We start from the raw sequence: 14,297 nt of genomic DNA on the forward strand, positions 1-14,297 counted from the left end.
CAAAATTCTTTTTATAGAAAACGACCTCTTCCATGACACAAAGTTTAAAGCTTGATTTCCATGTTTTTAAAAGTGTTGTCAAGTTTTAATATATTTTTTGCAAAAAAAAAAATCGTCAATGACATATATAATATGATACAACTGTTGCCAGAGATTGCGACATTGACTCCATGACCATTGATGAGTTTGTAGCTATCAATGATGAGTTCATACTTGAGCTTGATGAACATGTTGGATGCAAGGATGATCCATATGGGTTCGTTTAGAAGACAACACAGTAAACGATGTGAACCATCCGAACTCAATGCTACACTCAACTAGGTGTTGCTTGTCAATGCCATTCAAGTCGATCTTCCAACAATTATCAATTGGGTTTCTAGAGAGAGTCGCCACCGATGTCCAACACTCTTATGTATACATACATATTTAATCTTATATCCAAAAAAAAATCAAAATCTAGATTGGAAAATTTTAAACAAAGCAAAACTAGATGTAAAATTCTCTAATCTCAATCAATGTTTCTTGAAATAAGGAGACACCTAGACTGATTGAACATCATAATGTCCAACTGGTAATTTCCTCAAAAATTTATTTTAAAATTAAACCCAAGCTCCAATTTGACAACCTAGGGATGAAAAACGCTATTTTGGGTGAAAGTAAATAATTTAAAACATTTTGGCAAATTTTTTTTTTTGAATACAATATTTTTTATATTTTTTCCTCGTACTTCTTTTTGTTAATTATGGGTGTCCGAGTCTGCTTGTACGCGTCTCAACTGATCCCAAAAACCCTGAAAAACAACTAGGAAAATACTTTGTAAAAAAACCATATTATATATAATAAGTAACGGTTAAGAAAAATAACGCTTCACATAAATACAAATAATTAGTTGACTCGAACATCTTAAACAATATATCTAAAAATAATATAAAAATGTAGATACTTATTTGATAAGAGATGGACTAATTTTAACTTAAATTTAATAAAGTTTTTTTTTTTTTCAAATTTCAATTTAAAAATAAAATCAATTTGGTACTCGATATATCTTCATTTATATTTTGTTTTATTTTTTGTTTTTGTTGATATAATACAATTTATCTGATTTTGAGAAAGATAACATTTTTACGATTTAGTGAAGTAATTTATTTTTGGCTTAACAATAAAATGTTATAAAAATAATGATTATCCTAATTATATTTTAGATTTTTTTATATAAAAAATGAGATGTTTATCTTGTATTTGATTATTTTTATCTGTAGTTAGTCATACAAATTCAAAAATGGAGATTTAATAAGTTGTACTCATGCATAATTTATTTGTAATCTTAAATTTTAAGTAATTTGTATTAATACACAAAATAATTCATATATAAAAATAATTTTTAAATTTTTTTATCAAATATTTTATAATATAATATAGATAACAATATTTAAGTAATTGCTATATATATGTGGCATAAATATACTAATCGGCTCCAAGTCTCTAACCACAATCTTTTTGGATGTATCAGCCATCTCTACCCACATGTTTCTTGCTTTGAAAAGTACAACTATTACATCTCCATTCATTTCAAATATCATGAAAAAACCATATATTATAAATTATTATAACATAGTTATATTGGAAGAGCATTTTGCGAATGTGACTTTATTTAAATACATGGATAAGAAAGGAAAACGCATCTCTAACTATGGTAAGATACAAGTGTTTTTTCATTTCCCAACCTAACTCTTATTCTTACATGATGATTCGTCTATTTATAAAAAAATATTTTTAAAATATTTAAAACTACTTGCAGGAAAAGGAAACCAATAATGCAGAGGGCATGTACGTAATTTTACTGTGCTAAAAAACGCGTGTCAAATGTTGTTTCTATTCAATACGTCACCCCCACCGTACCTACATTCTTAAAACTCCGACATTACAGGCATCTTCGAGATATCTTCAAACGAAATCGTTTACTTTCAAACTTATATCTCCTGTCAAGTTTCCGATTTTTCGTCGGCCGGTCGGAATCTTCTCTGCATATCTCCGATCACTCGATCTCAACTCTATACACGGAAATGAATCCCGAATAGTACGTCTTTCTTCTAGTTAAACCGCAGATACTCTAGTTTTGACCCAAATTTCGCGTTTTGATTTATATTTCATGTGATTCTGCTAGATCTATGTTTGTTTGACTAGTTAAGGTGCTCAACTATGTTATTTGATTAGTTGTTTACTTATCGGTATTTTGATGTTGATTTAGGGTTCTATTGCTATCTTAAATTTGGGATTTTTAGATCAAATCAAGTTATTTCTCGTGCGATCTATTCAGTGATTTCGATCCATAAAATGAGTTCCATTGAATTATTGAATTTTTGTTTTTGTAATTAGATATTCTAAGGAAGTTTAAATTGTTTTATTCTGAATTTTATCGCGAGTCCTATTGTTAAATTATGAATTTTGATTTGGACTTTAAAAGTTTGACCTGATTTTGCCAGTTTTTTTACTGACTTGGGTCAAATTCAAGGATTTGTACGGGCTATAAATTTTGTTTGTGTGAGCTTGATGATATTATTTTGAAGTTGAAAGTTGAGATAGAACCGAGCTTGCTTGATGGACTTGGATGAATTTTGACCTTAAACTGGGCTAGTGCTGTAATCTTGGCTTGTATGAATAATTACTGGTTAGGTTTAAAATAGATTTACTTTAAACCAAGATTTTATGTTTTTGAATGATTGAATCGGAATCTAGTAGTATCTGAACTGTTATAGTTTTAAGTTTAGGGGATTGTTTTGAACTTGTAGATCCTTACATCAAAATATGTAAGATTGAGATGATAGCTATATTGCTTGTCTTCTTCTTAGTGGTTCAGGCCTATAGTGAAGTGAAACCCAGATTTGGTATCTGTAATAGGTTGCAGGAGGTTTATGACATATACTGATATTAATATAACATGAATAAAAGTGTAAATGTTGTGTTTATAAGTTATCGATTCATTGTAGGCTTGTTAAAGTTCATAGTTCTTTGCTCTTGTAGTGACTACCTGTTCAAGCTATTACTCATTGGAGATTCAGGAGTTGGAAAATCATGCCTTCTATTGCGTTTTGCCGTAAGTTTCCTCATGTTTATTTTCTCTGATGGTCAATCAGTCTGCTTGATTTATTTCTATCTGCATACACTGGTTAAAGGCCATGTTACTTGTATTTTGGATAAAAGCATAAAGTGAATTCACAAAACATAGATGCTTGCTTATAATACATACGTCAACATATCTGCCATTATCTCTTTTGTCATATTAAGGCATCTCTTGAACGGCTAATTGACACATTTAATAGCATATATGTTGTGTGGTTAAACTATATATACAAATTCTGGTAGTTGCACATTTTCCGTATTTGCAATTCTTGCTTAAAGAAAGAGTTTGCATGCCAGTTGGTGATTGAAATTCAAAACAAACTTTAAAAGTATATCCGAACAAAAAAGTTGACGATTTACATAAAAAGAAACTAACTACGATAACTCTCTTAATTTGTCACATTAATCGAATTGATATGCATGGTTATCATCCAATTTGTTTGTGCTTTTTTTACTTACTATGAAGTTCTTGAGAAATTCCATGACCGTTTTCTTATTTTTGTACTGCAGGATGATTCATACTTGGAAAGTTACATCAGCACCATCGGTGTGGACTTTGTAAGCAATTCTTGATTAAGTTTCCATTTTTATGTGATATTATTTCAGTAAGTATTCTTTTTACTAATTACGATGTCTCTTCTATAGAAAATTCGCACCGTGGAACAGGATGGCAAAACAATTAAGCTCCAAATTGTAAGCTCTTAACTCACTCTGCTGACGTGTTAACTATTTCAAGCTTCGACATTGCATATACCTAGAATTGCTCACACTGGAGATATTACTTTCTTTTGTATTCATTTGGAAATGATCGCCAAGAACCTACACCGTTTTTAGGGTTTAGATGTGTACATATAGTAGCTTCATTATAAAAGATAAGACACAAAAATGGATACTGATACTATATGCCAAGTCGCATCCTCCCTTAATCCCACCCACTCACTGTTTTTGGTACGTGTGACAGGAGGGAATCAGACAGTACAAAAACTTGTCCCAAGTTTGGCATGACATTAGACTGGAACATGAAAGGACCTGAGTGAGACAAAAATGCATTACTTTTCTCCCACCAAAATAGGTGGAACAAAAAATCAAAGAGATGAGACAAGATTAGTAAATTACTGAACTACCCATGTCAAATTAAAACCTTACAGAATTCTTTCACCACTTCCAGTCACTCTCGCCTGTCCAATCTTGTCCAGTCCCGCCCTGTTAACTCTTGACGGTGTAACAAACACACCCTGAGTCATGACTGGCATAAGTTGTGAAAATTTTAAAAGAAGTGGTGCAAACCTTAGCTCGAGTATATATTCTGTATATTGCATTATTCATGAAAATCTTCATAATCCTCTCATATTCCATTGACCTTGTTGTGGTTGGCATGCTGATTTTGTATGCTGTGGTGATTACTTTTAAAACTAGGATTATTTTCATGTTAGCAGCCTATATATATATATATATATATATATATTTTGCTGTTATTTTTTCTCACTATTCTTTTGCATACAGTGGGATACTGCTGGGCAAGAACGCTTCAGGACAATCACCAGCAGCTACTATCGTGGAGCTCATGGCATTATTGTAAATAATTCATCATCTCGTGTTCTTACTATCGTTTTTGCATTCAATTTTGTACGGAGGATAGAAGCTATGGGAAATTTTTAAGCAATCTTTTTCACTTGGGACTTTTTCTTGCAGGTCGTTTACGACGTGACCGATCAAGAGAGTTTCAACAATGTCAAGCAATGGTTGAGTGAAATTGATCGTTATGCTAGTGAGAATGTAAACAAGCTTCTCGTTGGAAACAAGTGTGATCTTACAGCACAGAAGGTCGTGTCATATGAAACCGGAAAGGTAATAATTCAGACTTCTTGTGCTATAGGCGATTTCTCCAATGAAAATTGCAACATTTTCGACTTGATAGATAGTTCAAGTACAAGACAAAATCAATTATTTGTAATGATGATCATGGCTAATTAGGTAATTTTGAACATGAAATACTTTTTAGAAAATGGAACTTTGTAATTCTCATGGGACATCCCAAAAAGTAAAGACCATGTTTGGCAATCATAAACTACCTTAAATCATAAACTACCTTATTTTTTGAGCTCATTGAAAAGCATCATTTGATTAGCCATAAAGCCAACTTTTTGGAAAACTACTTCAATTAACTTTTCAATAAGTTGTAGGGGCGGTCTTCCACTTTTTTCCAGTAATGCTTATATTTATCCAACTAGTTTTTCACCATGTACTTTTAGGTCATTTTACATTGCTATCTTGCTTATCATCTAATTTTTTATATATATCAGAAGTTTAAGAGCTAGCTTATTAGCCAACAATTAGCGTACCAATTGATTTCTCGAGCATATATGAAGTTTTCATGGGAGGACTCCTATCTTATGGACTTGATATGATCATTTTGTTCTTAGAGCTTATAAAAATTGCAGAAAAATAGTAAGAGTTACTTACCCTATGCAGGCATTTGCTGATGAGATCGGGATTCCATTTCTAGAAACAAGTGCGAAGAGTGCCACCAATGTGGAAGAGGCTTTTATGGCTATGGCTGCTGAAATCAAAAACAGGTTTCATTTTTCGCTTCTATTTTGATGCATTTAAGTCGTAAAACATGTTTGTATAAGTGATAGTTATATCCAACACAGATGAAACTGTATGTTATGCACATCGCTGAGGAAACCTGAAATACCCGAAAATCCAACCCAAAACCCCCCGAAAATCCCCGACTCAAACTACCCGAACCAACCCAATATCCCAAGTCCGAAAGTGATTTCGTTCGGTTCGGGCCTCAAAACCCATCACCTGAACCCGTCCGAAAATCCGAACTAGCGGCCCAACTTTTTAATTTTTTAATTTATTTCCTAAACCTTTTAATAGTATTGTTAATAGCCACTTTGAAGTTTGAACTTTATTTTTATTAGTTTAAATGTTTACTTTAATCTTTAATGTTTGAAATTTGGATTTTTGAAGTGTGAATTTACTTTAAATCTTTAATGTTTAAGTATGAAGAACAAAGAATTGAGACATTATATGTTTATAATTATTATACCCCCGACCTGACTACACCCGAAACCCGACAAAGCCCGAATCCGAACTCCTACACACCCGTTTTTTATATTCGGGGGTCATAAGTCTTACCCAAAACCCGATCGGGTTTTGTGTTGTTTTCCCCGACCCGACCCAACCCATGCTCACCCCTAGCGTTTGGTACATGGGTCAGGACAATAAAGTACAAAAACTTGTTGTCCTACGTTTGACATGACGCTAGACTGGGACACAACGGGAACTCATTGTGACAAATATGCATTTTTTTGTCCCATCAAAAATTGGTGAAACGAATATCAGGGAGTTGGGATAAGATTTGTCAATTAGAAAATCTCCAACAACTATGCTATACTTTTTTCATAATAGAATATTAAAAATCAAAATCTAAAAAAATTACATCCAACTCCAACAACTATTCCATTTTAGCAATTGTAGCACTATATTATTGAAATATTTAATACATTTATAAAATATTATCTCTCTCTTATAAACATTTATCTTTAATATCTCTTAGATGAAGGATCGTGTGAGAAGGGAAGTTACGGTGAGAAAGCTTAAGAAGAGATCTGAACCCTTGATCACTTTTAGTCTCATGCGCACTCATGAATTGTGTTTTAGAAGGGAATTGATCCGGTGCACCTCATTAGTGTTGACATCCAATTTGGATCGATCCAAGGGTGGAGATCCCTTCTTACGCTTCTCTACTTAACTTCCCTTCTCACCGGAACCCAACCCATATCTCATACTGATGGAAAATGATCAAGATATTATTTCTCTATAGAGTTTTAGAGATTTCTCCAAAATTGGAGATTTTCACATTTTTTTCTTCTTTTCTCTATCTTAGTATACGTCTTAGCATAGCTGTTGAAGCAAAAGAATTGCTAAATCTTTAAAATCTCTATTTTTAGCATTAGCTGTTGAAGATGCTCTACTAACTAACCATGTCATATTAAAACCCTAAACATTTCACAATTATTTACCTCACTTTTACCTGTCCAATACTCTCCGGTCCCATCCAGGTACGAAAAGCACCCTATATGACTGATAACTCGTAGAACATGTTAAAATTTGAAATCTGCAGAAAGTAACCATCTTAAAAAAATATATTCTTAATTGGCATATGACTATGGTATCAATAGCAACTAATTTTTTGGGCTATTTGCAGGATGGCAAGCCAGCCAGCAATGAACAATGCTAGACCTCCAACCGTTCAGATCCGAGGACAACCCGTCAACCAGAAATCAGGTTGCTGCTCTTGAACTATTTCGGTGGTCAATGGCTTTACGATCTACAAGTGTTATAAACTTCAGTGCCTTACTTTTTGAAGCCGTTGATCATTAATCGTGTCTCTTTGGTCGAACTTCCATTCTTTTGAATGTAAACTGAATTCAGGGAACTTCTTGTACAAAAAAAGTAGGATAAGATTTGTTGAATGATGACTATATTATACTGCTGCTTCACAGTTTGCATCCCTTTGTGATCTATAATTTGCCGAAAGTTTTACCTACTTTTTCCCCTTATATAACAAGATTCTGTGTGGCTCTTATTTGATGTTCTGTTTTCTATGTAAAGTTGAATCTTTCGTAAGCGCTTATTGATCAATTACTTTACCGGTTTAGCATAGGAAGCACAAAGAATTTTACCCTGTAAGGGACTCTGGATTTCATGAAAAGATTTCGAATTTCAAAGATATGGAAATGTTGGTATTTTTTGTTTGTAGAATTTTGAATGAAATTGAATTTCATTCTCTATAAAGAATTTATACGAACAAATTTTAAATCGTTATAAAAATAATTAAATTATCTATTTATTAATGATTATTACAAAACAAATGTTTTTAATATATTTTAAAACGTTGTACATTTAAATCATATAAAATTTCATAAAATACCAACCACCCCATGAAAATTTCAAATTATATACTTATTTTAAATCCAAAAAATCTTTCAAGTCAATTATGAGATTTGAATAAAATTTGATTTCAAATCCCTCTAAATCCAATCCTACAAACCAAACAACACCTAAGAGGATAGACAATGATTGAGAGTCTTATCTGATGAGGGTGGTGATTCTTATTCAATAAGTACTTACTGGGTGATAAATACTTATTATCAATCCATTTTGATGTTCAATAATGTTATTAGACAAGGTAAATGAAGGTGGTGACTTTTTCTGATAAACGTTTGATAAACGACCTAAAAGTAAAGTTTTTGAACAAGGCCCATGGAGTTCGGGTGTTTAACAAGACTCGAAAACCATACCACAAAATTAAGGCTATCACCAAGGTGATCATTTACGGGTTTGTCTGGTCTCGCCTATTTTCTTGTCGAATAAGCATTGTTGGTTTTTTGGGATCAATAATTCGTCCTATAAACATACTGACTTGTCCACGGACTAACGGGCCTAAAAAATCGTTTTCTTTAAAATATAAATAGAAGTATTGTAAACTATAATACATAATTTTTTTTTTGCAAACTCAAAATAAGATGTAAAAATATAATAATCTAAATAGCTTAAAGGAAAAAAAATAGTTTCACAACCTACATTCAATTTTCAAGGATTTTATCAACTTCTAAAGTCTAGATTCCTTAACAAGGAAATTTTTGATCACATAATATTTCAACATTATATATTATATATATTTGAGAGATAGGCTGGTATTTTAGTGGCTATTTATCAAAAATGCTTATCGGTAGGAGTTGCAACTTTCATTAAGCCAACTAGGTAAGAGTCGTGACTTTCACTAAGTTAACCGGGTTATCAGGTAAGATTCTTGGGCATCAAAATGCCATCTTATTCAACAATAAGTTTCTACAAGTCTTTGTTATGATCATCTATAAGGAAAATAACACAGGCTAAAAAACTTGACTTGTTAAGACTTCACCAAAATGGTATAGAATGCTGAATCATAATTCAAAGAAAGCCAAGCCCAAGGGCATGTAGCAAGGTATCTTAATGATTTACACTCTTACAAGACCATTGATAATAGTTTCAATCAAATACTAACAAGTCTTTCAAGAATTTGACCATTACTAACCAAAAAGACTAAAAAACCCCTTAACTCACTTGACACTCAACGATGGGAACTGACCGACATCCTCAATAGACGGTGCAACCACATTGTGCATTATGTTCCCACCTCCATATCCTCCTCTAAACCCACGCCCACGGCCCCTACCACCACGTCCTCCACCGTTATTGTACCTTTCTCCCTCGGCAGGCTTCAGAAACTCGTCGATGCTTACAGACTGCAAAATCAAACACAAACTAGTAAGATAATCGATTTTCAATCTAAGCAAAACTAACTGATAAACTAGTCACGCTTAGGGGATGTTAAGTTGGTTTTTCATTAAGTCGTGTATGAATAAAATTGCCCATATATATTAATTTGTCTGTATAGATTGAGAATGTTTTTGTTTGGGAGGGATTTTTCGTAGACAGAATCTGAGTGTCCTTCAATTGGGAGGGACAGGTTTAGAAAAAACTTGGCTTTCTGCATAAAGCTCCGCCTAAAAGCTTATTGAATAAGCCACTTTCTATATCATTACACTACTGTCAAACAGCCATGCATAGCTCACCAAGTAAGCTGTAAATCCCATTAAACTCATTATGCAACTAACAAACAGACCCTATAGTAAAAACTAGCTCATAAGCTAGATGACAAGGTAAAATCATCAAAAAAGGATATGCTGAAAAAATTGCTTATAAAAATACAAGGGGAATCACTGAAAAAGGTGAAAAAAATCCCCTTCAGCTTATTGAAACACCAATTTCATGTAGTTTTTCAAAAGTTAACTTATGGCTAACCAAATAAGGCTTTTTCAACAGTTCAAAAAATAAGCAGCTATGCCATTATTGTCTCACCTTCTTTGCCTTTTCTTCTTTGTCAGCAGCTTCTTTACGCTTGTCCTTCTCAGAACCCTGTTTACAAAAGCGATTATAAATATATATAAAATAAACATATCGACGTATACCAAGAATGGTCGTAGTTTAATGAAAAGTATACCAGTTTAACAAAGATGTCTTCTTCAGTCTTTTTGTTGGAAAGCAGCTGCATTTTTGCCAAATCTTTGTCTAAGCTCACCTTTCTTTCCTCATTCTTCAGTCCTACCAATGCTTTCCTCTTCTCTTCAAGCACTTTCTCATACTCCTCCAGGGTCATTTCCTAATCAAACACAAGAAGACCTCAAAATGAAGTTCGTAACCATAATAACACAATCTTCTTATGTTCAGATGAAAAACATAAGGGTGCGTTAGGCACACTGAATAGGTTAAGACAGAGCAGGGATCACTGTTACATGTTTGGCAGGGTTTTATATGCAATAGACAAAAACAGAGTGGAATAGGTATGTTCCACCCCACCCCATATAACCTCAAGATAAAACCTATTTATCTTCTAAAACATCAAATACGTCCTTTACATTCTATGCATCCTTTAAATTTATTTATTTTATTTTATGCTTTTAAACTTTCACTTTACTGTCCTCAGAATATTATTTTTACATGGTTTCTATATTTTGATTAATTCATTTGCTCAGTTCCATCTTATCCAGTTTTGTCTTACCAAATGCTAAACAATTGTTCTGTCCTATTCTTTTCTGTTTTGTCTTGATATCAAACGCACCCTAAAGAATATTTAAAATGAGGTCAAGAAAAGAAGCCCACCTTCTCCTCGGGCTCTTTCTCCTCTGCCACCTCTACAGTATTCTCCTTGTTGGCATCACCAACATCTTCTTGTCCTGCTTGTTTATCAGACTCCATAATCTTTTCGGTTTCAGTAACAGGTTCTTCAGTCTCCCTACATACAATTTATCATTCAAGCAACAATCAACTCATTGAAGCTTTTACGGTAACTTTACTTCACGAAAAATAATGCTTTTAAAAAAAAGCTAAAACTTGGGTACTTACGTGGGAACCTCATCGGTGGCTGTTCCCCAGTTGCCACGACCTGCACCTTCACGCTTAAACTCGCTTCTGCACAAAAAGACATAATTAAAAATAATATAATTAGAGGAAAGTTCAAATGAGAACCATAAACATCTTGAAAACCAACTATTTCATGTATTATTCATGATGCATAACTCTGAATAATCATGACGAATAACTATTAGTCATCATGAATATGTTGTTATGAAGTTAGCTTTAACATGTACACAAGTACTAACCCACGACCAGTCCCACTGCGGCGTTCAAACACCCTCCTAGGGCGTTCACCTTCAGCGCCATCTCCATTACTGTAGCCACCTCGCCGGCCACCACGGTTTCCCAAACGGGGTCCACGTCTTTCAGATGGTTTCTCACCGTCTCCATTTTCCAAAGGTCTGTTGTACCCTCCGGAAAACCCATTGTTATTTCCATATGAATTCTCATTATCAACTGAATCACGATTAAAACCACGTCCACCACGACCACCTCTCCCTGTTCCATTTCCACCAAATCGCCCTCCTCCACGTTGACCATCAGTCTTTGCCTCTCGCACTAAATCAAAAAACAATATTTCACAATGTTAACATCAGAATTACGTTAAACGGCAGAATGATTAATCAAACCAACATTTTTGGACAACACTTGAGTAATAAAAAACACCAATGCTACATAACCATGAGAAGAAAATATCGTATATATTATAATAAGAATGTCAAAAGTAATATAGCTATTGCTCGTACCCCTGAATTTAAACTGATTATACTAGAAAAAAGTCCCTCTAAAATGGTAGTCGTCATTCAAGTCGAGCTTACAAACACCAAATTGATGAAAAAATCCCTCTAAAATGGAAGACCATCATGTTTGCACAATCAAACTACAATTCTAAACCCTCTTTCATTCAAAGATACAATGCTTCTTTTATCTTCTTGATTATACTCTAATCCAATATATCAATTAACAACGACTTTGGTTGGTCTGCAAGTTCCGTTAATCTAGTTTAGGGAATTTTCTTTATTTGATCAAACTATACACTGTTTTTATTTGATTGCTAATCAGGTCCAACTCAAACATCAATGGTTCAATCTGAACATATAAAAACCAGAAACTGGAAGTAATTATACAAACACGCAATCATATCTCTAAACATACATTTCAAATTCACATTCTTTACATATATTAATAACCATCTGTGATCATCAAATTCCATCATTCCAATCGGAAAACAGATCTGATTTGAATAATAGCTTGAACAAATTAAAATAAAAGCAAAAGTGACAGTAAGCGTACCAGCCTGAGAAGGAGGAAGCGGTTTGGAAGGAAGCTTGGCTGCCGGCTTAGCAACCGGAGATTTCTTAGCGGTTGCAACAGCCACCGGAAGCTTTGCTATGAGCTGAGAAGGGTCATCGTTATCATCATCACCCAAAAGATCAAAAGGATTCGTTGATGCCATTTTTTTTCAACACAAAAACAAAAATCCTACGCCTTTCGATGAAGAATAAGTAATGAAACTTTAGAAATTGTTGAGAATTGCGGCCATTAATGGATTGAATTAGAGATGACAGAAGAACTGAGAGAGAGAGAGAGTGTGTGTGTAAAATGGAAGAAGAGAGGCGGTAGAAAAACCCTACCAAAGCGGCATATATATGAGAAGCGGCGTAAACCTAATCTTCTCGTGATTTGCTATCATGTGGGTGGGCTTCACCCTAACGTTTTGTGTTGTTATCGTTTGGGTGGTTTAACCTCCCGAAACATACCATAAACCGAACCGGAACCGGAACCGGACTTAGCGGATTGGCTATTTTTCGAACAAGACTGTCAGGTCATTCAAGTCGCTTGAATTGCTAAAAACGATCCGATTCAACTTGATTTGATCGGTTTGAGCAATTCAACGGTTTTTTAAACACCCATAGCTTTTGTTTGCTATAATGTATTATTCATGTTTTATTTACCATTTTTATAACCAATAATGCCTTCATTTAGTAACCTTAAATATTTTGAGAACCTATAAATCATTTATTTTGCATAGTATTCACGATAAATATTCATGGTTTAAAAGTCTTGATAAAATGACTTATTGTATTTTCATTATAAAGTGTAGAAATGTTGGCTAAACTTTTAGAGAATACATTGTTTACATAATAAATTTTATTTTTACAAACCCGTGTTTCTAAAAATAAAATAAAAACAAAACAACTTGGCTTATTCATTCATATAGAGGAAGTTTCAAATATAAACCATTGAATTTTTATAAATCATACAAATCAATTTTAACTGTTCTTATAGTCTATGAATCTGGTTCCGTAAATATTTTGATTGGTTCTGATTTAATCATAATAAATGAACTCTATCATCTCTCATAAATATCTCAATTATTTCTTAATACAAATGTTAATCATGAGTTGTATTGTTTTATTTTAAATTCCCTCTACTTATATATAGTATTTGTCTATATTATATTATAAATATAATATAAAGTATTTAAGTTTTTTGTTTTTTAGAAGCTCTTGATTTTAAAATGGTACAACTTATAAAACTATAAGTGTAAATTATTAATATATATTCAAATATTCTTATTTTCTCCCCGTTTAAATGTTAAAAATGGAGTTTTTAGAAATTTATATTACTTTCTCCCAAATATAAGATCAATCCAAACCAAATAAATAACAAAATTTGAGATTTTTTTATATCACAATTAAGAAACACAATACAAATACAGATTTAAAACAAATTAATTTACAGCTTACAATTAAATTTTACTTTTTAAAATTATAAAATATTTATATATGACAAATATCGTAAACCACCCTCATGTGACCTCTAGAGAGACTAGGCTCTACTAGTAATGCGTTTTTGCTGCATTACACATATAAACTCCCAATACTATAAAAACGTTTAGTTAAAAATTTCAAAAAACACATATATGAACTATTAAATACAATTCATTAATGGATTAAGAGTCGATGCCTTTTAACTGGTTTTAGACTAAGGATATGTTTGATTCATGATAAGGAATGAAAAGCAGAATAATTTTTATTTCCAACAGTTTAATCATAAATAAAATTTTGGGTTTCTATAGGAAAGAACTTGTTATATTATAGAAAATTAAACAATTTTTATTTTTATTTTCATTCTCATTGATTACTGTTTTTAAAATAATAATGTTCTACATAGAGATAAATAAATAAAAGAATTATGAG

At 32.7% G+C, this 14,297-nt stretch overlaps 2 protein-coding genes across 2 annotated transcripts; one reads left to right on the top strand and one right to left on the bottom strand.

Annotated features, from left to right (window-relative positions):
• Nucleotides 1-1,904: 1,904 nt before the first annotated feature.
• LOC112529153 (ras-related protein RABD2c) lies at nucleotides 1,905-7,701 on the top strand. The gene is made up of 8 exons (XM_025140252.1): nucleotides 1,905-2,077; nucleotides 3,022-3,094; nucleotides 3,631-3,678; nucleotides 3,766-3,813; nucleotides 4,624-4,695; nucleotides 4,813-4,968; nucleotides 5,593-5,696; nucleotides 7,340-7,701. The coding sequence occupies exons 1-8, from the start codon at nucleotides 2,064-2,066 to the stop codon at nucleotides 7,431-7,433; spliced, it is 609 nt and encodes a 202-aa protein (XP_024996020.1). The 5' UTR covers nucleotides 1,905-2,063; the 3' UTR covers nucleotides 7,434-7,701.
• A 1,339-nt stretch (nucleotides 7,702-9,040) lies between these two features.
• Nucleotides 9,041-12,693, bottom strand: LOC112529830 (RGG repeats nuclear RNA binding protein A-like). Its single transcript, XM_025141240.1, has 7 exons — nucleotides 12,388-12,693; nucleotides 11,340-11,652; nucleotides 11,083-11,148; nucleotides 10,840-10,972; nucleotides 10,181-10,339; nucleotides 10,039-10,095; nucleotides 9,041-9,422 (listed from the first exon to the last, which is right to left on the bottom strand). Exons 1-7 carry the CDS (start codon nucleotides 12,548-12,550, stop codon nucleotides 9,237-9,239), a joined length of 1,077 nt encoding a protein of 358 aa, XP_024997008.1. The 5' UTR covers nucleotides 12,551-12,693; the 3' UTR covers nucleotides 9,041-9,236.
• Nucleotides 12,694-14,297: the final 1,604 nt, after the last annotated feature.

The sequence above is a fragment of the Cynara cardunculus genome (assembly GCF_001531365.2).
Source record: "Cynara cardunculus var. scolymus isolate 2C chromosome LG 16, CcrdV1, whole genome shotgun sequence".
NCBI classification, from domain to species: Eukaryota; Viridiplantae; Streptophyta; class Magnoliopsida; order Asterales; family Asteraceae; genus Cynara; species Cynara cardunculus.